Here is a 22,790-nt window from a genome sequence, read left to right as displayed (position 1 = left end):
TAGAATCTACTTCCATCCAAATACTAACAAGACCCAAAGATGAGGCCATCTGCAATCCCACAAGAACAGCACGGATTTCCAGGGCAAGAATCTCCTCCCGCTCCACATTAACAGAGAACATAGAAACAAGGAATCCATTGTTATCCCGAATTGCTCCGCCAATACCTCCTCCTTCAGCATCAAAAGAAGCATTAGAGTTGATTTTAAAAGTCCCTTAACCGGCTTTAGCCAGGAACAAAACTGGGGAGGACGGAATTTGGGGCTTAAGGTACAGCCAAAGTTAGAGGCTATGGCCCTATTGCTTGGATTGTCCTCCTCCTCAATCTTCATACCCAGGACCTTTGATCTTACCAGGATTAGAATTTCAGACAGCAGCGCAGAGTTGGGGAGGGAACATTTGTGGAAAACACGATTATTCCGTTCAATCCAGATGATGTAGATGGCTGCTTCGAAAGCAATGTAAGCCAATTTTGATGATTGACCTGCACCTTTGAAATTGTTGGCAAGCCACAACTCTTCCTGTAGTAAGTCTGGGTATGGATTGCGCCTGTGCCCAAGCTTCCCAAGAATAATATTCCAGATCCATTTCGAATAGTTACATTGAAAGAAGAGATGGTTAACAGATTCCAGATCAGAATTACATAAAATACAGCTCCTGTTTACAGAGGGGTTCAGGAATGGGAGGTTATTAGTGGTGCTTAGGCCATTTTTGAGAGCTTTCCAAGAAACAAGAGCATGCCTTGGAATATGACAGCTGAACCAAATTCTTGAGGCCCAGCCAGGTTTAACAAATTTCTGTCTTGTGACTTCCCACCCACTTTTGGCGGTGAAAAGGCCATTACTGTTTGGTTTCCAAATAGGGAGGTTTCTAGCTGTATCATTGAAAAGGACTTCGGAAAGAAGGGTTTTTTCTCGGGTGAGAGATCCGATGTCCAGAATTGGATTCCAGGGTCCATCAAGATGAATTTGGCCTAGGGAAGTCAAGGATGAAAGGGAGGAGACAGTATTATGCCTGGGAATGAGGGATGATAAAACCCCCCGCGGATGCCATGGCTGGTTCCAAAAGTCGATGTCGGCTTCATTTCCCACCAAGTAGCAGATATGGGGCTTAGCCAAATCTCTGCTCCTAAAGATACTCCTAATCCCCCAGGATGGCTTAGAAGGTTGGTTAATGGTCCAGAAATTATTTTTTTTGATGTATTTCAGAGAGAACCATCTGTTCCAGAGGCTGCTCGTGCCAGAAATGATAGACCATACCTGCTTGATTCTGAGAGATACATTGATGTCCCTGATGAGCCTAAGGCCAGTACCTCCCTCCCTTAAAGGTTTGCACAATTCATTCCACGAAACTGAATGGTGGGCTTTTTTGCCTTCAGAGCCTCCCCAGATGTAAGATCTGAAAACTTTCTCTATCGTGTCCATGGCACCCTTGGGGATATCAAAAGCAGATGACCAATAGATCATGAAACTGTTTAGCACCGTCTTAACTAATTCAATTCTGCTAGCTTGGCTAAGGCATTTGCTAGACCAACTGGCAATGCGCTTACGGACTTTGGTGATCAAAGGAGCACAATCAGAAACAGTGAGTCTCGAAGTATACAACGGGAGACCAAGGTACCTAATGGGGAGGACTCCTTCATTAAACCCCAGGATTCCAAGGATCGCCTGCTTATCCTTGAGCACAGAACCACGAAAAAAGATTTCAGATTTTGAGGGATTGGCCTCTAGCCCAGTGACACTCTTGAAATGCTTAAGACAGGAAGAGAGAACAGATGCATTTTCGGTAGATCCCTTGGCAAATATCATAAGATCATCTGCGAATAGCAGATGAGAAATAGATAAAGGACCTTGAACGAAGGGAGTAGAAAGAGCATTAGAAGAAATGGCATTTTCCAGAAGCACCGAAAGCATTTCCATAGAGATAGAAAAGAGGAGGGGGGAGAGAGGGTCTCCTTGGCGAAGACCATTAGAGGAAGAGAAGAAACCTTGGGGAGAGCCATTCAGAAGGATAGAAAAAGAAGGATTCCTAATGCATTCCTCAATCCAGCCTAGCCAAATAGAATCAAACCCTTGTTTACCCATAAAAGATAACAGAGCTTGACGATTAATGTTGTCAAAAGCTTTCGCTAGATCAATTTTCAGGCACATGATAGGGGAGGGGGAGGGGAGATGAAAGTTGTGAAGAAGATCATGGGTGAGAAGGATATTATCTTGAATTTGACGACCTCTAATAAAAGCAGATTGGGATGGGCTAATAAGGTTGGATATAACAGTCCTAAGACGGTTAGCCAGGATTTTGGTTATAGTTTTGTACAGGAAGTTGCAAAGAGAGATAGGGCGGTACTGGGAAGGGGAGGAGGCATCAGGACCTTTCGGAATGAGGGAAATGAAAGTGGCATTTACGGATTTTAGGAGCTTACCAGATTTGAAAAAATTTTGGATAGCAGCAATGAACTCATCTCCAAGAAGGTACCAGAAGGCATGAAAAAAGGAGGCATTAAATCCGTTAGGACCCGGAGCTTTGTCACCATTAGCTTTCCAAACAGCTTCTTTGATCTCATCCGAGGAGATAGGCTTAGATAATGAGGCAGCATCCCCATCATTCAGCTTTTTGAGAGGGTCGGGAGTTGCTTCACTCTGAATCTTTCCATTGTTAAGAATCTTGTGGAAGTGGCTGATCAGGATGGAGGAGATATCATGAGGATCTGTAGCTTGAGTGCCATCTTCTCTCTTCAGAGCAAGGATATTATTTTTATTTTGCCTAACTTTCAAATGGGAATAGAAGAATTTTGAGTTTGAGTCTCCCAATTGAAGCCATTGGGCTCTAGATTTCTGCTTAAGCAATGATTCTTCAAGGGAAGAGCATCTGATAAGATCCTCTCTAAGAATTGCTTCCTTTTCAAGGAGATGATTGCTGGTTGGATCTTTCTCGATTTTTTCTTGAACCTGTAACAACGACTTTCTGATGAGAGGCACTTTGATGTCAATTCTACCGAATACCTCTCTGTTCCAAGTTTTGATATGATTTTTGACCATTTTCAGTTTTTGGACAAAGGAATACATGGGGTTCCCTTTTACTCTAAGATTCCAAGCTCTTTCCACAATAGGGTAAAGGGACTGGTCATCCAGCCACATATCCATGAACTTGAAGGGTCTAGGCCCAAGAGATTGGTGGTTAGTGCAGGACACAATGAAAGGGCTGTGATCAGAAATTCCAGGAGCTATGAATTCAGTAAAGGAATTCGGGAAGGAGTGAAGCCATTCTTCGTTGACGAGGGATCTGTCAAGCTTAGCCATTTTCAGGTTTCCCAGCTTTCCTTTGTTGTTCCAAGTAAGATTCAGACCCACAGAACGAAGGTCAGTTAGAGCACTGTTGGTAAGACATGAATTAAACTCTTCCATTTGAGCTATATTTGGGGGGTACCCATACCTTTCCTCCTGGCTACGAACAGCATTAAAGTCTCCAAGCACTAACCATGGAGCCTGATTTGATGAGGCAATATTTTCCAGCTTGGACCATAGATCTCTCCTAGAAATATAATAATTATGGGCATAAACTGAAGTCAAAATGAAGGCCATACCAGTCTGGATGACTTACACATCACAGTGAATGTGCTGGCTAGATTCATCAACAATCTTCAGGTTAATCCTGGCTTTGTCCCAGAGAATCCAAATTCTTCCTTTAAGAACGCAAGAGTAGTTACCATGGCCTTCCCAACCTTCACAACAGTCATTAACATAGTCTTTCATCTTGTTACACGAAGCCTTGGTTTCCAGTAAACAGCAGATTGAGGTGTTAGAGCTATTTAGAAAACTTCTGATTTCTCTACGTTTTGTACGGGAGCAGAGACCCCGAGTGTTCCAAACTGAGATTAGCTTCATTGAGAATCCAGAGCGGGTGGATTCGCGGCTCCACAGGAGGCAGAAAGGGAGGGAGGGGTGCCATTCAGAAGGGGACTAGCAGTGTCAGGGTCGAATGATGTTGAAGTGAGGAGTTCTGGAGAAAGGGGAGATGGCAAGAGCAGAACAGAAGAATCAGGCACTGCTTAGTCTGAGAATCTACACAATGATCAAGGATAATGCTGAAGGGATCAAGGTTAGTGGGATCGAGGCTGGGTTCAGGAGGGGTAATGGAGGTGGGTTCCGAACAGGGAATTGGGATGATGGAAGATGATCTGGTCTCAACAGGGCTTTCTAGATCCAAGGATTCTAAAATGCTGAATTCATTGTGAGTACTGACTTTTAGCGGAGTGCAAGAAGCCTGGGTACCTGGATTCGAAAGAGGGAAGGTGTTCTGATTTTTGCTTCTATTATTTTGGGCAACAGGAGGGGTATTGACTAAGGCTTTTGATGCTTTCTTTATCCATTCCTGTTTAGGCTTAGGATTTGGCAGAGGAGTGGTGCGACAATGATCAACAGAGTGGCTAAAATCTCGGCAAGTGGGGCAGGCTTTGGGCTTCCAATCATACTCCACAGGTTGGAATATAGTGCCTTAGGGGGTTTCAATTTCAATGGAGTCAAGAAGGTCATCCTTAGGGGTGACTTCAACACACACTCGGGCAAAGTTCAGATGAGTGCCTTCAGCAGTGATGGTATCCATGAAGAGGGGATGACCGATAGTGCTAGCTAACTTACCAAGGCCACTGGGAGTCCAAAACTTAAGGTGGAGTTCTGGGAACCTAATCCAAACAGGGATGGAAGAAAGCTTTCTTCTCTCCAGGGAACACTCTGGGGACCATTTTTGAATAATAAGAGGCCTCCCACCGTAGGTTGTGATTGGCGCTTCCAGGACCTTAATAGAATCTTCTTCAAGAGAGAATTTGAATAGGATGAAGTTTTTTGGAAGAGGAGAGAGAAGAAAGTCTCCCTTTAGCTTCCATTTTCTCTGGAGGTGCTGTTTAAGAGTGGAGAAGAAAGGCCTTCTACCAAGAAAGAAACCCAGGAGGCAATGTTTCCATTTTTCCTTAGCCTCTAAATAATCCTCTTCTTCAAATTTTGCTTTTTTCTTGCCCTTTTCCGAGACGATTGGAGTGAAGAAGGGAATATTGGTTTCTACCAGAGGAGGGGAAGGGGTAGAGAGCAATTTTGCCCAGGAGGTAGGCTTGGGGTCAGGGAGCAAAGGGGGCCTAGGATCTGCTAGCATTTCGGTGGAGCTATCTTCCAAAGAGAGAGAAGAGGGAGGCAGGAAATTAGAGGAATTCAAAATCTGAGCGGGGGGGGGGATTTAGAGTCTCGCAGGTCCCTATCAGAAAAAGGTAGGCCAGGGATTTTGAGGAACACATTTTGCATGTGAGATTCAGATTCAAATTTTCCTGCCTTGGCAAGTTTTGAATATTTTGGTGGGCTAGCTGTTTGGGGGGAAACTTGCATCGGGATCTGGGGGGAATTAAGATCGACGGATGAGGGAAAGTCATGGGATTTCAGAGGCCAGTCAAGGACAAACAGATAGGACAGAGGGTGGTTGGGGTGCATGGAAGCAACCGCTGGGTCGTTGCCTATTATGGCAATGGGAACTTGCTTTGATTTCAACTTACCATTTGTGGAAATCGTCTTCAACCCCTGGCCAGAATCCATGGAGAAAAGGGGCTTGGGCTGAAGAATTCACCAAGGGTATGGTTCTGGGGGGCTCCCAAATTGGAGTTATCAGATGGGTGGGCAAGAGCAGGCTTAGGAGTCTCCTTTTTGTCTCTAGTGGAGGGGGGAACTGGGCAAGGATCTGGAAGGCTTTGTGAAGATTTTATGGAGTCTAGTTCCTTTCCTCCAGTGAGTGCTAGGGTCGTAGTCAAGATGAAGGGGTGAGATTCCAGAGGACTTTCCGAGTTCTTCCAAAGATGAGGAGCTGAAGGAATTTTTGCTTGAAGGAGAGACACGAGGTTCCGGAAGGTTGAGGTGCCCAGAAGGCCAATATTCCTCCTCGCAGGCTTTAGCTTTCTGAAGCTTATCCAAGAAACTTGGATTTGGGTTAGGTAGCGATTTCCATCCCTCATTTTTCAGGAAAGTGCTTGGGCCAGCATGACCAAACTTAGCAAGAAGATTTCTGTTCTCTAGATCACGAGATAGCAGAGAGGAAGGCGAGGTTATCCCTAGATTCCCACTGCCGGAAAAACCAAATAACGGAACAGATTTGGGGGGAGGAGAAACCAGACTCCCTTCAGAACAAGAAGCAGGACGAAGGTCGATGGATTTAAGCTTTCCCGGATCAGGGGGAATGGACTCCATGGCAGGAGGAGCTTGAAGAAGCAAGGATTCCGCCGGCGAAGGCCGGAGGAAGAAGAAGAAGAGTAGAAGCTTCTCTCAAGAATCAGAGCTTCTCACAAGCTTTTAATGGATCATCAAAACCTGATATATAAAATGCTGAACCTCGTCTTATGCACGAGTTTGGATGGAGATGGGGGCCCCACTTATAGATGTAAAATGCTGAACCTCATCTTATGCATGAGTTTGGATGGAGATGGTGAGGGCATGTCTATCAAAAGCCTCACACCATGGTCACTGTTAGTTTAAGATTTGACAACCGATTGTGAGTGCCAAACCCACTATTGGATTCAAAATTACATTTAAATTTGAGTCTGATAATCGGTTTAGCACTCACAATCGGTTGTCATAGTCTTAAACAAACAGGGCCTATGCATGGGTTTAGATCACGTGATTGTGTGATCTAGACCACGGGATCACGACCAGATGCGTAATTGATAGGGATGCAACTCGGATCGATTTTGGGGATTTGGGTTGAGCTCTTACGGCAAAATTGGGTCAGGACGTTGATTCTAATTCATTTCTTTGGCGAAGCTCAACCCGACCCGGCTCAAGTTAGACCCTACTTGATTTGCTAATCTCTCGACTCACCCATAGACAGGGGAGACTAGCGTGTAGCATTAGAAAGACTTGGGTCGAGAGAGGTTTTCCATTCCATTCAAGCAAAAAATCAAGCTTCACCACGGTCAGTCTTTGGTTCTTTGCCCTGCGTTTTGGGTTTTCAAAGTCTAGACAAGACCCCAGTTTAATCTAAGTCTCAGTCAAAAATTCTCCGTGTAAGGAATGCTGAAACAAAAGCCACCTATAAATATATATCCCAACACATTCATCTTTCATAACCAGAATTTGAAATCCCCATATTCTCTGCACAATTCTCCATATAAAAAAAATTGATTCTTCCTTCACAAAAATGGATTATTGTTGTAGAAATCTCCTTCTGATAATATTCATCATCTTCATCGTCTTCATTCTAAGTTTCGGGCCTCTCAATGCAACAAGGCCTATAGAAGGAGATCCATGGTTGAACAAACATGTTCTAGCATTTGGGTCCCTCCAAAGAGGGGTCCCCGAAACACCTTCCGGACCGTCATGTGGCACAAATGTGCCTAAGAACGGATGCCCACTTAGCGAAAGGAACTTTGCTGTCCAAATTCCTACTATGGCGTCCCGTCTTTACACTACCATCAACCGTTTCGGCACAGCCACCATTGATAACTAAATTAGCGGCCAAGATTAGTGCGAAGATCGAAGAAATCGCCTTCTTTAACATGAACACTATGATTTTCGTTGCATGGGATTGTAAACCCGTGCAATTAAAGTAGTTTATTTTGTTAATCTTTCAAAAGAAGTGAACATTGTTTGCAATAATGTAGATGCTAGTTTCACAAAGTCATATATGTTATTATCCTTTGTATTTTTATTTCCTTGTGGTTACTTTTTATTGTGTGTTAGATTTATAAGATTAATTTGGCCCACAAAATCCATTCGAGTGAGTAACTAGGTAACTCATTAAAAATTTGAGTATGTTTTCTCGATTAATATATGTTTATAGAGTGGAACCTAACAAATCCCCGCATGCCCCATGGCATGGGAGCCGTAGTTCTACTATTTTCTTGTAGAAAAGGCCAAAAATCGAAGGGAAAGATAGCTATTGTGTAAAAAGGCTACTTGTTTGGTTCCACTCTTGGTCCCCAAACCGGTTTACCATATCATTATTCTTATTTTGAGTGCTGTTATGGAGACCGAGAGTGGAGCCTAACAAATCCGCACATGCCACATGGCATGGGAGGGTAGTGTTACCATTTTCATAGAGAAAAAGCCAAAAATTAAGGGAAAACACATTTACATATTCTCGTTAGTTCACATGAGCCTGAGATTTTATATGTGCCCGCGGGAAGTAAATGCTTTCTTCTTTGACCCAGAAGAAAGTGTATTGGTAAGTCTATAAAGGAGAAATTCGTTTATAACACAATATGAAAATACAGTGTGCCATCGCGGATTTTAGAATCCAGGTTTTTAGTTTGAAAACAGTGTAAAAGAGGGCTCATGATCTGGCTGCTGTATGCTGTCCTAGCAGTGTTTCTTGGATTTTAAATAAGAAAACTAAGTTTTAGAAATCTCATGCTGGGGAGAGGTTTCTAAAACCTGGTTTTCTTACTTAAAATTCAAGAAACGCGGCCAGGACAGCATGCAGCAGCTTGATCATGAACCATCTTTTACACTGTTTTCAGACTAAAAACCTGGATTCAAAAATCCGATTATCCAAACGGCCACTTAGTATTTGCCAAACACTTGGAACTTATTAGCATATAATCAAATTAGATACTTCATAATTGGACGCTAATTCAGATATTCTAACAATGTTTATTTTCTCCTAGAGTCTAATTCAACACATCTTAGATTTCACCCAAGAGCTAGTAACAAGTATGAAAAATCAATATTCCCTTTGATTGCAATTAAGTTCATCAACAAGACTAGGCCTATTGGAAGAAAAACAGGAAATATAAAAATTCATGCAATTGAAACAGGGCCTAAGACTAATCCAAGCCGATTAGAAGCAAGTTGATCATTTTATCCCAAAATTTTTAGGGCCCAATCTAATAACGAGCTGAAGTTTAAAGGGCTCCTTGTATACCTCTAAAATTATTTGCACATAATATTATATGCAAATGGTTTTGAATTTAAGCATGATTAATTGCAAACAGTGGTTATATTCATTTTAATGGCTTCCAAAGCCTTATTGTCACATTATGCAAATAATTGTTAGAGGTATCTAAAGAGGCCCTATATCATTTCTAAAACAATTATAATCATTATTTTTAGAGGTATAAACAATATTTAAAGGTATTTATTTAACTTCAAAATCATTTGTATATAAAATTATATGCTAATGATTTTTATAGGCATCCAAAGAGGCCCTACATGGTCTATACCATCTTGAGCACAAGCTAACTATTAACCTTTCCTGCTTGGCAACCATTTCCTGAATTTTTTTTCCTTCTAAAAACACTTTTTCCAACCTTTGTTAATGACTTAAAGTAAAAAAAATTTAACAATAACTTTTCCAGCAAAAAGATTTAGAAATTTTTACCTAAAATAGTTTTTAACTGAAAAAATGGGTTAATAAATCGAGAAAATTTTCATGGTTGCCAAACATGCACAATGTATTGGAAAAAAAAAACAACACCCAAAGGGGAAATCCCACTTTGCTGTGAAAACGATACGAAGGATGTGCCATAATCAAACCAAATATAGATAAAGATGATTTCCAAAATAAAATCCCAAGTCCTTAAAATTAAAATAAAAACTATGGTGTACATAAAACTGAACATGGGAAACCTGAGATAGTCCATGTACAGTCATAACTGCTAACTACAAAATCTCAAGTCATTAAATTAACAAAGCCATGGTGTAAATAAAAACTGAACATGGGAAACCTGAGATAGTCAATGTACAGTCATAACTGCTAACTACTTGCATATCCGGAGAGGGTATATCTACCCATTTTGATACCTGTAAAAGCTAAATTGAGACGAAGACGCATTCCGCTCCAAGATATCTTCGCCTGCCATTTGACACATTTACAGAAGAAAAAACTGAAAAAAGAGATAAGGGGTGTCAGTAAGAACACCATTATTTGCATATAATCTTATACACAAGTAGTTTTGAAATTAAATATGATTATTTGCAAATAATGGTTAAAATAGTCTTAGAAATGATACAAGTTAATGGCCTCCAAATGTCCCATTTGCAGATAAGATTAAATTAAAATTATCATCAGCCTGATAGAATTTGAAAATGAAACAATATGGATGTGGATAAGGCCCTGAAAATGGACTGGCATGTGCTGGAAACACCCATCATCGCTAATGAAAAGCAATAAATAAACCCAGAGAAAGGAAAGAAGGTTTTTTGAAAGTGCACTTGAAGCAACCACAGAGGGGATCCTTATTTGGGGACATCCAAACAGGTTTTCTCCATAACACTTGAAAGTTCACCAATTTGAAAATGTCCTCATCCACTCAAAAGCATGCGGATAAAGGGGGGGATGGGAAGATCTAGTTTTATTTCAAAGTTTCAAAATAATAGTAGAGGTAATGGGTACAAGATTAGAAGTAGAGTTTTATCTTTTGTGTCTTGGTGTTAGGTTATCAAGACAAAAAGATAAAACTCCTATAACAATAAAACTCTATTTAACTATTCCAAAAAATAAAAATAAAAAATAGAACTCCATTTAATAAGAAAAAACTGCCAGCTCTCGGATAAAGAGCAAGTTAGAACTCCCAGTGGCTAAACAAGTCAGAGACCTGCAGTAGCCAGTCATGATGGGTCGAACCCTAGCTGAATAAGTGAGTGAAAAGAAGAATAACCTAGAGTTTTCTATTTCTAAGTCTTCCAATGATGTGACTGGCCTTGGTAGGTCTCTCTCCTGCGTCACATATTCATCTCCTTATATGCCATCTTCTTGGAATATTGGTACTGATATCATAGATCACATTCCCATTAAAAAAAAGATATAATAGATCACATTGGGTGTTGATTATACTACAATGTTAGCATTTGCTCCTTCCCTCTTCTTCTTCTTAGGTCTGGGGTCAAACTATTCCATGGATCACTTCTACAGTATTTGGAGTAGAAACTGCAATAGTTTCTCATTTCTTGTACCTACTCCGCTAAGACAAGGATTGGTCGTGGTTGTCAAGCCAGTGGGCTATACCTACTCATTTAAGACAAGGATTCAGCAGAGCTTACTCTTTGGCATTTCATATTAGGACATTCCTGTAGCTTGCTTTAGGCAGCCAGAAGCACGCAAATAAGAAAAGGAGAAAAAAAAAACCTAGTCTGGTTCGTCTCCTTCAAAACCCAAGCTCTACGACTTCACAAAACTAAATATTCCGTGTAGCTTACTTGATGCAGCCAGTAGCAAGCAAATAAGAGGAAGAAAACCTAGTTGGTTCGTCTACTTCAAAACCTAAACTCCACGACTTTCAAAACTAAATATAAACTCCCAAAGCTGATCCCTCTTAACCCCCTTTTACAATAATTAGTGAAATCCCAATAAAACCCCACTCATTAGACACTAACTTAAGATAAAAACACCAATATGACCCCCAAACATCATCAACTGACAATAAACTAATAAAAAGGATGCAGAAAACTCCTGATCCACAGCTGCAACATTACATCCATCTACTATGTCCCCACTATCTCAAGAATTTTCAGTGTAAATTTCAATTTAATAGGATATCGTCATCATGTTGTTCCTTCAAACTGCATTTCTTTTGGCTCACTTACTGGTGGAGTGAGTCCTGTACCAATTACCTCTATTTCTACTCACTTATTGGCAATTATTTTTGAGTGACACTGTTATATTATGATTTGTGGACACAGATACGAGTGTCGCATGTCGACACTAACATGGAGTGTCGGACACGGCAAACCTCCAAAATTTAGAAACGAGGACACGGCTAACATAGAAAGTATATATAATCATAATTTGTCGATATGGATTCGTGTGTCGAGTTTCCACACGGATATGAGTTGCCTGACATGGCAACATCTAAAAATCTAGAAATGGTGACACATACATGCACAAAATTATTGATTATTATACAAATACCTTTCTAACACTCCTAGCAACACATTTAAAAGTGTCCAAAGGAGTGTCGACACGTGTGGACATGTGTGTTGTGTCCGACACGGCAGGACACGTGTGTCAGCAATAAATTGAAAGTGTCGGCTAAATCATAGCTGTCACAAGAAATAATAGAATGAGACAGCCAAAATACCAGCACCTGATCTAATCGTGGGGATTAGGTCAAGTCCAAACAATTAGTTGGGTTGGGAAAGCTTCGAAAACAGTCCAATATCACTTAGTAAATCAAACTGGAAATCAATGGAAGTTCAATATTTGAATAAAAGAGAGAAATTGACAATTTAACAAGAGCTTAAAATAAATTTTGATAGAAGAAGAGGCATAGATCACCAAAGGCATCACACCAATGATTTTCCTAGGGCATCACACCATAGGGATGTCATTGCAATCACACCAAGATAAGAGGATATCACATCCAAGGGTTGCAAATAGCAAGCATAATTTTATTCAATTCATTGTATTTGATTAAGCGCATTAAGGTAGATTGTCACCATACACACCAATGTTATGCTCGTGGTTGGATCTCCTTCCATACGTTAATTCTTCAAATCAACAGGTGGATATATCTTTACAAAGGCTACGACTCATGCACATTATAACTTTTTAGTTCGCAAATTGATGTTATCCAATCTTGAGCATCAATTTGAGAGAGAGAGAGAGAGAGGGGTTAAAATATAGTTGATCTAGTATTAAGTTATTTGTCAATATCTCTTAAATTAGGATGTTTCCTTAGCCTTTGTTTCTTCATGCATGGAGTCCCTATTGTTTCTCCCTCTCTTAAAAGATCTTGACCCCATCGACTGAGGGTTAGAAATCTTCTTCATCACAACCCTGGGTTCTCGGAACAAATGTCATAGAAAGTACTTCACATTGATCTGCTGGTGTCAGGGTTTTTAAATGTCCACCGAAATCAACATGAAACGACAGAAATGTTTACGTTTGCATCCCCGCTGAAACGCATACTGAAACTGAAATACCTCCAATCCCTTAAGAACCATTCCCCCTTAAGGTGATGTGGCTCCTACAATCCAAAATAGCATACGACAAGAGGAATCAATAGATATTTGCTGGTGCTAACTTGGATCTCGGGTGACGGAACAAGGTGGCCAGAAGCAATGCATACCTAAACAAAAACTGTAAGTGTATACACCACTAGTATGTGTTACATAATTATATTTATATAAATTGCATGTGAGATGTGGCGCATGTATTATGTATACATATTTATATGAATTACATGTGAAAGGTTAGAAGGATTTTGGCCATACGTATTCCTTGTGATTCGGACGACTTGTATGAACTTAGAAACTATATAAAACATACGTTTGGATAGATGAACCTCGAGTAAACCATATGTCACTTGACTGACGTTGAAATAGCCCTTCCAAATGAGGTTGACCATTGGTTGTACCAAAAGATAAAATACATCTTGCCAATCATTCTCTCATACAATAGCATCTTGATCTACTCCAGCCCTAATAGAACAAATTCGTCTACGACACCTCCCTCTTTCAAGTAACCTAGTTGTTCTTCTGAACTGTCTAATTGCTTGCTTCACCATCTTCATCAAGAGCATATCTCATTGTACTTTTGTCAATCCCTCCATGTATACCCTACTTCCACACAAAGACATTCCAACTGTAGCTCTGATACCAAATTGATATACATGATCTATGAGAGGGATTTCATGATTTAGCCAACACTGTGATTTACTTCTCGGCACCTGTAAACGTACTGGTAGAAGTATCAGGCTTAATGTGGCCTTCTTTAGGGTTTTTGTATCTTTTTTTATTTGAATGGTAGCGATTTCTTTCAAGAGAAAAAGCAGAAGACCGAGATGGTCAACCGCAAGATACAAAGAGGAAAGAATAAGAAAAAGGAGGAAACAATGACAATAGACAAGCAAGAGCAGAGATCAAGGGGGAAGGCAATCAAATATCTCCAACCTGTCTCCCTACACCTTCCCAAGCCAGATTATCTGCCTCCCTATTAGCCGATTTTCGGATGTGCTTAAATATAATTGATGATCCTTCTATTCTATCTTGTATCTTGTCAGTGTGAAATATTGTTTACATGTTTTTGTATCATGACAAGCGCGGAATACTATTTTATAATTGAATATTTAGTTTACCTCATCTTTTATTATTAATTATTATTTTAATAACTTTTAATTAATATTTATGGTTACTCTCCCCTCCCTAAACCTAAAACCCTAAATAAACTTTTCCTCTAATATTATGTTAATTTTATCCCATATTCGCATCTTTTTACAGCAGCATATTGAATACTGAAGAGCACTAAACTATATTAGAATCATGAACGGACTGTTATTTGATTATCCCATGCTTGTTTTAGAGTTATGGTTGCTTAATCCTAAGATTTATAAGGTTTTTGAATGAATACAACATTTCTCTTGTTGCAAATTGTGATTAGTAATCAGTATTTTTATATGCATGTGCATATACAGGTGTGTTGCAGTTTTTTTTTAAGGAGTTGGGGGGTCTGATACCTCACATAAGTGTCGAAACTCGACATGCAAATCCGTGTCCACAGATAATAGGATTTCATAAAACTGATCTTGAAAGAAATAGGCGATTTGGAGGTTGTGAACCACAAAAAATCCAAGTTCCAATTGTAGAGGATTAGAGATTCAACTAACACAGGTTTAATGATAACTTTTTGGGGAGATTGGAAGCTACCAGGAGTTTACCAAGTAGATCGACAATCTGGATCAGTTTAAAAATTCCACGGACAACACTTCTAACACGCACATGAAATAATATAAAGAGACATAAGAAAATCCAGCACTTGATCTACTCATAGGGATTATATCAAGTCCAAACATTTCATTAGGTTAGGAAAGTTTTGAAAACAGTCCAAGATCACTTAGGAAATAAAATTGGAAATCAATAAAAGTTCAAGATTGGAATCAAAGAGAGAAGATGAATTAAAATTTTAAAAAGAGAGCTTAAATACCTTTTGATGGAAGAAGACTAGGGATAGATCACAAAGGGAATCACACTGATGGTCTTCCTAGGACATCACATTGTAGGGCTGTCAACACATCACACCAAGACAAGAGGATATCACATCCAAGGGTCGGAAATAACAAGCCTAATTTTACTCAATTCATCATATTCGATTTGGCCAAAGGCCTACACAATATAGAGCAAGGCTCTCGACTTACGTAGGTAGGCTCCAAATAAGTTTGGAAACTCAAAATCCTATGCAAAATACAGTTTCTAAAAACCTCACCAAATAATATCGTTAAAAATAGCCTCTCTGAATATTCCCAACTCTAAGACTCTCCAACAAAGACAATACGAAATTAGAAACTACATCTGAAACTAACTCTAAACAATAACTTTTCCCAACATAACTCTAAAAGACTCTTAACTAATATAGAAATTAGAGCAAATTATTCGATCCATTACAAAAAAAAACCCAAAGAAAGGGTCCTTTGTCTGCTTTAACTGTTTGAAAATGGTCAAACAAGTAAAAAATGACAAAATTGCCCCTCCCACTTTTGCATTTTCATTTCTTCACTTCAAGAAAGGGCAGGGGGATTCCCACATACGCCCCACTTGAGTACGTGTTTAAAAAACAATCACCCTAGTCTTCAATTCTTAATGCATGTGGTCCACATCACATATACTTAGCTATGGCTATTAAAATGTGATTTTGGTAATGTTAGTATCCTAGTATTTTTGCAAAAATTTCCCTCCGTTTTTTTCTCTTAAACTCTTTACACCTTATGTAAGTTCTTTAAGTCAATAGATAGACACTATGCCATCTTTCACTAATGTCTTTGAAAGTTTCAAGGACTACAGAAAAATGTTGATAGCCGGATTAATAGGCTGATTCGGTAAGAGAGGTTAAGTTCTTTTAGAGAGACTGGATTAAATTGCCGAACCCAACAGACAAACTTGGCTAGTGAATACAAATTAAGGTAAGTCTGGTATTAAATCTCAGCTGCTTGGTGTAAATTAGGTTATTCTAAATAGGATGCATAGGGCTGAGTTTGTTGGTGGCTTAATTTTCACACGTGTAAGGACATTCTTCTGATAATTTAGGTCATTCATACTTGGAACACATCAACTCACCTCGTGTAGAAAGACTTATGTCTGTATTTCTCTCAAATGTCTGAACATCAAACTAGTGATTCAAAATGCATATGCGGGCTAAAATGTGGCCAAAGGAAATCCTAGTCGACTCTGGGCGGCAAGGTCAAGTACTCGATTGACGCGGACAAGTACTCAGTTGATGCTATCATAAATTCAGAGAGTAAAAAAGGAGAATCAATTGATTCGGTTGGTCAAAACGCAGAATAGTACAAGAACTTGGGCAAGGTAAAAGGGAGTTGACTTGGGTGAGATAACAATTGACGCAAGAAATTTTGAAACAGTGCATAAAACCAAGTAGACTAGAGTCATGTAACCCAAAACTTGTTCGGTTTGCTTTGTGCTTTACTTGTATTTGAGACGGTGCCCTATGTCGACATAATTAGGCCTCGGAATCAATTTATCAAAATTAAAGCAGCAGCTGAAATGAAATTTGATAGAAGATGGAATAAATTTAATACCTGAAAATGACACTGAATTTTTTTCTAGGATTTAATCAGATCAACCGACCCCTCTACTTAGCATTACCTTTTCAATCATGGTAGAAAAAATTTATAACACCTTCATTCTTGTCTTGGAACAATTTCTAATTTAAACAAGCACAAGCTTTTAAAGCAACTAACAGAAAATTGCAGATAAAAGAGAGCAACTCCATCACATGGATGCGAAAATATTAAGAGGACAAGAAACTTCTAAGATATCTCAGTGACCAGTTAAGTTAATTAATATTTCAATCAGTGTGAGATTCTAACCTTGTCACAAGGTTATGTGGAGCTTCTCACTTAGCCTAACCAAAATAACCTCTGCATTTAGACGATCCACACAAACACTTCTGCCTCCTACGGTTTCTGTTGACACTGTGAACCTCTTCTTCCCCAGATTGATCCCCACGTGGACCATAATCATATGTCAACTCTGTCATTGGGGGAATGTGTTTGAGTGCGTAGAACATAATATGAGGGTAGCATTCATCATCATGATCATATAAAACTGGCTGCCAAAAGACATTAGGGGAGCAACTATGGTTCATAAAGCGGGAAACATTCCCCATATTCTTTGCACTAATAATGATGGGAAACTGTTTAGATGTCTCACGCAGGTTGGCTCCACTCTCTTCTCCCAATAATTCATGAGGATAATCCCATTCAAAAGAGTTATCACTGGTGTGCATGTCCTTAAAGATATACTCATCGTCTTCATCCTCATCTTCCCCCTTGATTTCATCAATGACTTCACCTGTATATTCACAAATGAAAGAACCTGCTCGGATGGGATCCCAGGAGCGCAAACCCCATCCTCTGTCCCTTGTCCTGAAAACTTCAAGCCGGACTTTCACACCCAATTGAGATACTCGGTTTCGGCAATTAAGAGAGCATAGACATGATGAATTACACTCATATATTAGAGGTTTACGACTCACAAGAAGCCCGGTGATAAGATATGGGGGATCACCTCCGTTTTTCATAGTGCAACAGCAGTTGGTATCACCCGGGACACATGCACCATGGCATTTGCAGCCTAATGAAGGTTTCATAAAGCTGATAGCTTTCACATACTTAACTGTAGTGACATATGAGAAATGCGCCGGTCCTTTCTCGTCATCAATGTCATTAACAAGGCAAACAGGTAAATTCTCAATCCCAGAAGATATGTCTGGAAGAATAACGCTGCCTCTAGTTGACGGGTTTTGCTTCCATTGCTGGGACAATCTCCAAATTGCGATTCCATCAGGCTGCCCTGGAACTCTGAGCAATTTATATTTAAAAACACTGAAACCTGACTTATCTTTCTCTATCCATGACTCATGAATTTTATAGAGACCGTCGTAGACATACATCTTATTATTAGGATTCGTTGCATCCTTAATACCTCGAATGACCCTTATCTCATTAACTCGACGCAAGCTCCTATCTAAAGCGAGATTACCCCTTTCCAGCTTCTGATCATGTATTTGCTTGCCTTGTTTTGAAGTACCACCCTGGCCACTGTAAATTAAAATGTCTGTATTATCCACATCATCATCATACACTCCAGAAGAAACAATACTTACAGCGATGGGGTCCTCTTCCTCATCAAACTTTACATTCATGTAATCTATGCCACCCATACTCGGCGCATGCAATCCAACCAAACACAACTCAAATCTAAAATAGAAAAGATCTCCAATCTCGACCCCTGGAACGGCTCCTACCCTTTTCTGCATATTTGTCCGATGCCCAGCATTCATCAAGGTTGTCCCTGCCTTTAAGTCGGGGCGTGGGCGTTTTGTCGACCCAGAAGTTGCTCCTACTAGGTCTTCTAGCTGCAAAAGTCTACGTCTGATCGCATCGAACATCATGAGAGTTCGCTCAACAGACTCCCTATCACCATGGTGATTGAGGGGCAAGGATAATGCAGTCTCATCATTGTTTGTCACTCTTTTATACTCCTTGACCTTCTGACTCTTTCCTTCACTACCATCCATATCGCTACTACACGCTGTGTAGCTACTCATACGAAGAGGTCGCTTCCTATTCCGACCACTCTTGCTTTTTTCCAATTCAGGCTCAGCAGAACCACCCTTCTCCATGCCTTCTCGATTAAGGATTACTGGCTCCATGGTTACATGATCCGTTCGGTATGTAGAATACCCTGAAGGTCCTACATTGCCATTAGCAGACCCGACATATGGCGGAGGTGTATGAAACGAAGGAGGCCTAGTTTGTATCGGCTTCACATAACTGGCGGCCTCTCCGACATTGACAGGACTACTTGTGGGCTGAGGGTTGGTTTGATGGGGCGGTCTCCGACAATCGGAAGGTATGGAATTGGGAAAAACTGGTGGGAAACCAGGAGCAGGAGTACTAGTCATTGGAGAGACACAAACATAAGGAGAAGCATTTGGATAAGATGTGGTGAACCCATAAGGAGAAGGGAACATAGGAGCTAAACAACGCAGAGGCTTTACATCGAGAACATGCGAATCACTGATTGAAGGATTAGAACTTGAACCACCTTCCATTTCAAACACTTGAAAAATGAAGCTATCAAAAGTTACTAAATATTTACTAAATCCCAACTCTATCCAAACAAGATCTCTGTAAACACACCTGAAAAATCAACAAAGCAATTAATTTAGCAATGAACATCAAACTTATAGATCAAATGAAGTTAACAGCACAAGGAGAAAAACCCTAACACAAAAACCCTAAAAACCAAATGAAACCACGAATGGGGCTTAGATTCTACAGTAAAAAAAGCTTGGAATCGTAAGTAACCTAAAAAAAAGGAGGAAAGTAGCAAGAACAAATTCGAGATCACAAAAGGAATTACAAAGTTCAGATTTTTATGAAAAAAAGTAGCTGAAAAAAGTGTTTATACAAGGATTTAAAAGGAGTAATCAGGTTTCAGAGCACAAAGAGATCGAGCTCAGAAAATATTAGGGGTGGGGGGGAATACCTTGAGATTGTGAAGTTTTGAGGGTTTGAAATGAGTCGATTCTCAGAAAAAATTCACCAAATTTGACATTTCTTTTTTGCTTTTTGGTTCTCGCTCATAGTCTCTTGAGATATTCTCTTCTTTTTACCATTACTTTCTTCTTTTAGGCGTTTTGAGTTCCGGACCAGTTTGTCCAGTTTGGACTCGAGGCCATTTATGCCCTTCCAACGTTCCACAAATACCCTCTTGATTGCAAGGAAGACCTTTCTGATGGAAAATGTTTTCCTAATAATTTTTTTTTTCTTTCCAAAACTTTTCTAGAAAATTCTTGGAATTCAAGCAGGTAACTCAGATATTTGAGAACAACCCAGTTGATCTTTTTCCATCTTTTCCTTGTTCCACCTCTTGAACTACGTTAGTGACCTCAAGGTCTTTTCGAAACATCATATTATGGAAACCTATATCGATCGAAGGGCTAGGATCATCCTATCGAAATGATTTTTTCAGCACAACCTATTTACATTATGGCCCATCACATGGACAGTTTAGATCATCTTATAGTGTGGTCCGTACTGTAGTTTCTGAAAAATAAGGGATTATAAGAGCTTACACCGTATAAAATCTTAGGTTTTTATACATTAATTACTTGACTTAGCTATGGGTGTATCTAAGGCTGTTTGTTTAACATTATGACTATTGATAGTTAGTGCCAAACCGATTATTGGACTCAAATTGGACTCAAATTTAAAACTTAAATTTGAGTCCAATAATCGGTTTGGCACTAACTATCGGTTGTCATAATCTTAAACGAACAAGGCCTAAGTCTTTCTTACGGGGATTCGACTGAGTCTAAAATATTGATTGTGGTAGGTTAGGTTTTTGGGGTTTAGGAAAGTTTTTCATTTTAATAATTTTGAAAATCTAACAGTGATAAAAAGACTGATTTTGAGGTATGTGATTTAGTCGAGGGCATTTTAAGCTATCAAGTTTACCGTGAAGTTTATTTCCCCCCCGTAGGGAAGGTTGGTTTGGTCATTTCATTCGGGGTTTAAATTAATATGATCATTCTCCGCTTCACGAGGGTAAATGGGTCATTTTCAATTGAGATTTAGGAGATTGAAGTACTTCATTAATTCACAAGGGCAATATAAGTAATTCTCCATGTAGTCAACATTAAACTCACGCGACCGTCTCAGTAAAAGCCTAAAGTAACGCTAAGAATGTGACCAGACACAGTACATTTCACCCGATCCATGTAGCTGACACGTTTCTGATTTTTATTAGAGGGTTATTTACTGTTACGTGTAGAGTTGCATTATTGACATAAAAAAAGTCACTTGTTGAGAAAAAATGAATAAATGCTGATTTATAAAAAATCAAAATTTTAGGACCAAAATGCCTCTCAGTACATTTATTCTACTTTCCTTCTTCTTTTTACGGTTTTACTTTTACCCTGTTTTTAACCTAGTTGAAGTGCTTCTTCTCCAGCGAAACCTACTATTTTCTCCGGCAATACGTAAGAAGATAAGCTTGAAATCTCATTCTCCCTCTCTCTCTATATTTCTATTTTTTTTTTCAAAATTCCATCAAACATCATCTCCTTCTCTCTCTCTATCTCTCTCATTTTTTAAAGTATTCAAAGGTTTTTTTTGCTTGAAATGCACAAAATTGGACCCATAAGCCTTCTGCCTCGTCAAATCTTTCTCAAAAAGGGTTTCAAGATCTCCCCCTCTTCTTCTCAACGCAAAAACAGGTACTCGAAGCTAAAACAGGATATTCAAAGCCAAAATTTACTTGGTCGAAGTGAAAAATGTATTTCCTATAACATTCGCCGTTGTGTTTTTCACTTCGACTAAATTTTTTTTGGGCTTCGACTAACATGTTTTTGGCTGCGACTAAAACTTTTGAATTCCAGTAACATCTGGAACGTTTTTCGTCTTTAACTAATATATATTAGCTTCGAGAAATATTTGTTGGCTTTGACTATCACGTTTTGGGCTTCGTTAAACTTCTTTTTTCGCTTTGACTAACACGTTTTGGCTCCAACTAAATTTTTTTTTATCTTTGACTTCTTTTTTTAGCTTCAACTAACTTTTTTTTTTTGCTTCAAGTAACTTTTTCTGGCTTTGAGTAATTTGTTTTTTGGCTTAAGTAAAAAAAATTTTTGCTTTGACTATCATTTTTTTTTGCTTCGACTATTATTTTTTGGATTCGACTATCATTTTTGGCTTCGAGTAACTTTTTTTTGGCTTCAACTAGCATTTTTTGGGCTTCGACTATCACTTTGTAGGTTTGAGCTATCGATTTTGGATTCGAGTTACATTTTTTTAGCTTCAAGTAACCTATTTTTTGGCTATGAATAACCCGTGCAAGTACCATTTTGGCTTCCACTACCCTTTTGCCTAGTGAAAGCTCTTTGGGCAACTGATTTTGGCTACAGCCACTAGAAAAGAGGAAATACTTACAAAGATAATGAGATTTTAGATATTTGGAGGAGGAAAAAGAAAATAAGAAAGGGGCGTTTCTAGAGAACTCCTTCTAACCTCTCAAGACAAATGAGTATATGCCGGAGAAATGAAGATGTTTCACCGGAGAAGAAGGCTTCTATCGCCGAAAAATGGGCCGTTTCGTACAAAAAGGGTAGGAGTAAAACCTAAAAATGAAACTGTAAAACTTGAAAGTAAAAATAAAAAAGTGTAAAAACAAAGAAGAGAAAGATAAAGTAAGGTTAAGGGTATTTTCGTCCTTAAAAAGCTATTTTTTTAATAAAACAACATTTCTTAGAATTTTTCAAAAGTCAACATTTTCTAAATAACCCTTTGTTAGACAACTTTTTAGTTTTCACACTTGGTGAAATTCTCCGGCAGTGCTAAAGAATAACTGCATATATTTGCATGCAAACAGCAACGGCCATCTTTAGCGCCACGTCATCTCATAATTTAAAACGGCGACCCGCTTGTATACGCGTCATCTGATTGGGACCCACTAAGCTCTGACACGAGATTATCGTATCCGACACAGATTTATTTAGGGAGATGATATTTTCACCCCTCTGTAATACCCATTCGCCCCCCTTATAATGTGAACGTGTAATACCCATTCGCCCCCCTTATAACGTGAACGGGCAACTTTAAGGCTTTTGGACGTCAAATCAAGGGGGGTGAATGCATTCTACAGTAAGGTGAGAATATTTTAACGTCAAATCACATTAAAAAATTCAATTGATTTGATTAGGTGGCAGATTAGGCAACTAGAGTTAGATCATAATTAACATCTTGCTTTATAAAGCACTCACGACAAAATTATCCAAGTTTAGTGAAAATATCTAATCTTGTCATGGT

General features: G+C 39.3%; 1 protein-coding gene across 3 annotated transcripts; it reads right to left on the bottom strand.

Annotated features, from left to right (window-relative positions):
• Window positions 1-9,520: 9,520 nt before the first annotated feature.
• LOC143882031 (histone-lysine N-methyltransferase, H3 lysine-9 specific SUVH1-like) lies at window positions 9,521-19,640 on the bottom strand. 3 transcript variants are annotated; one of them, XM_077385412.1, is made up of 3 exons: window positions 19,471-19,640; window positions 16,785-19,121; window positions 9,521-9,851 (listed from the first exon to the last, which is right to left on the bottom strand). In XM_077385412.1, exon 2 carries the CDS (start codon window positions 19,031-19,033, stop codon window positions 16,820-16,822), a length of 2,214 nt encoding a protein of 737 aa, XP_077241527.1. In that variant the 5' UTR covers window positions 19,034-19,121; window positions 19,471-19,640; the 3' UTR covers window positions 9,521-9,851; window positions 16,785-16,819. The 3 variants fall into 3 exon arrangements, with proteins under 3 accessions (XP_077241527.1, XP_077241528.1, XP_077241530.1); XM_077385413.1 differs by having other exon boundaries at window positions 9,521-9,820; XM_077385415.1 differs by lacking the exon at window positions 9,521-9,851 and adding an exon at window positions 14,885-14,965.
• Between the last annotated feature and the right edge of the window lie 3,150 nt (window positions 19,641-22,790).

Source organism: Tasmannia lanceolata, unplaced genomic scaffold (genome assembly GCF_043159265.1).
Source record: "Tasmannia lanceolata isolate RefF3 unplaced genomic scaffold, GAP_Taslan_0.1 ptg000007l, whole genome shotgun sequence".
NCBI classification, from domain to species: domain Eukaryota; kingdom Viridiplantae; phylum Streptophyta; class Magnoliopsida; order Canellales; family Winteraceae; genus Tasmannia; species Tasmannia lanceolata.
The sequence above is the reverse complement of the archived record's forward strand: the minus strand, read 5'-3'. Positions and strand labels throughout refer to the sequence as shown.

What these genes read in the sequence shown, in the direction of transcription:
- LOC143882031 (XM_077385412.1), bottom strand. Translation starts at nt 19,033, where the DNA reads ATGGAAGGTGGTTCAAGTTCTAATCCTTCAATCAGTGATTCGCATGTT.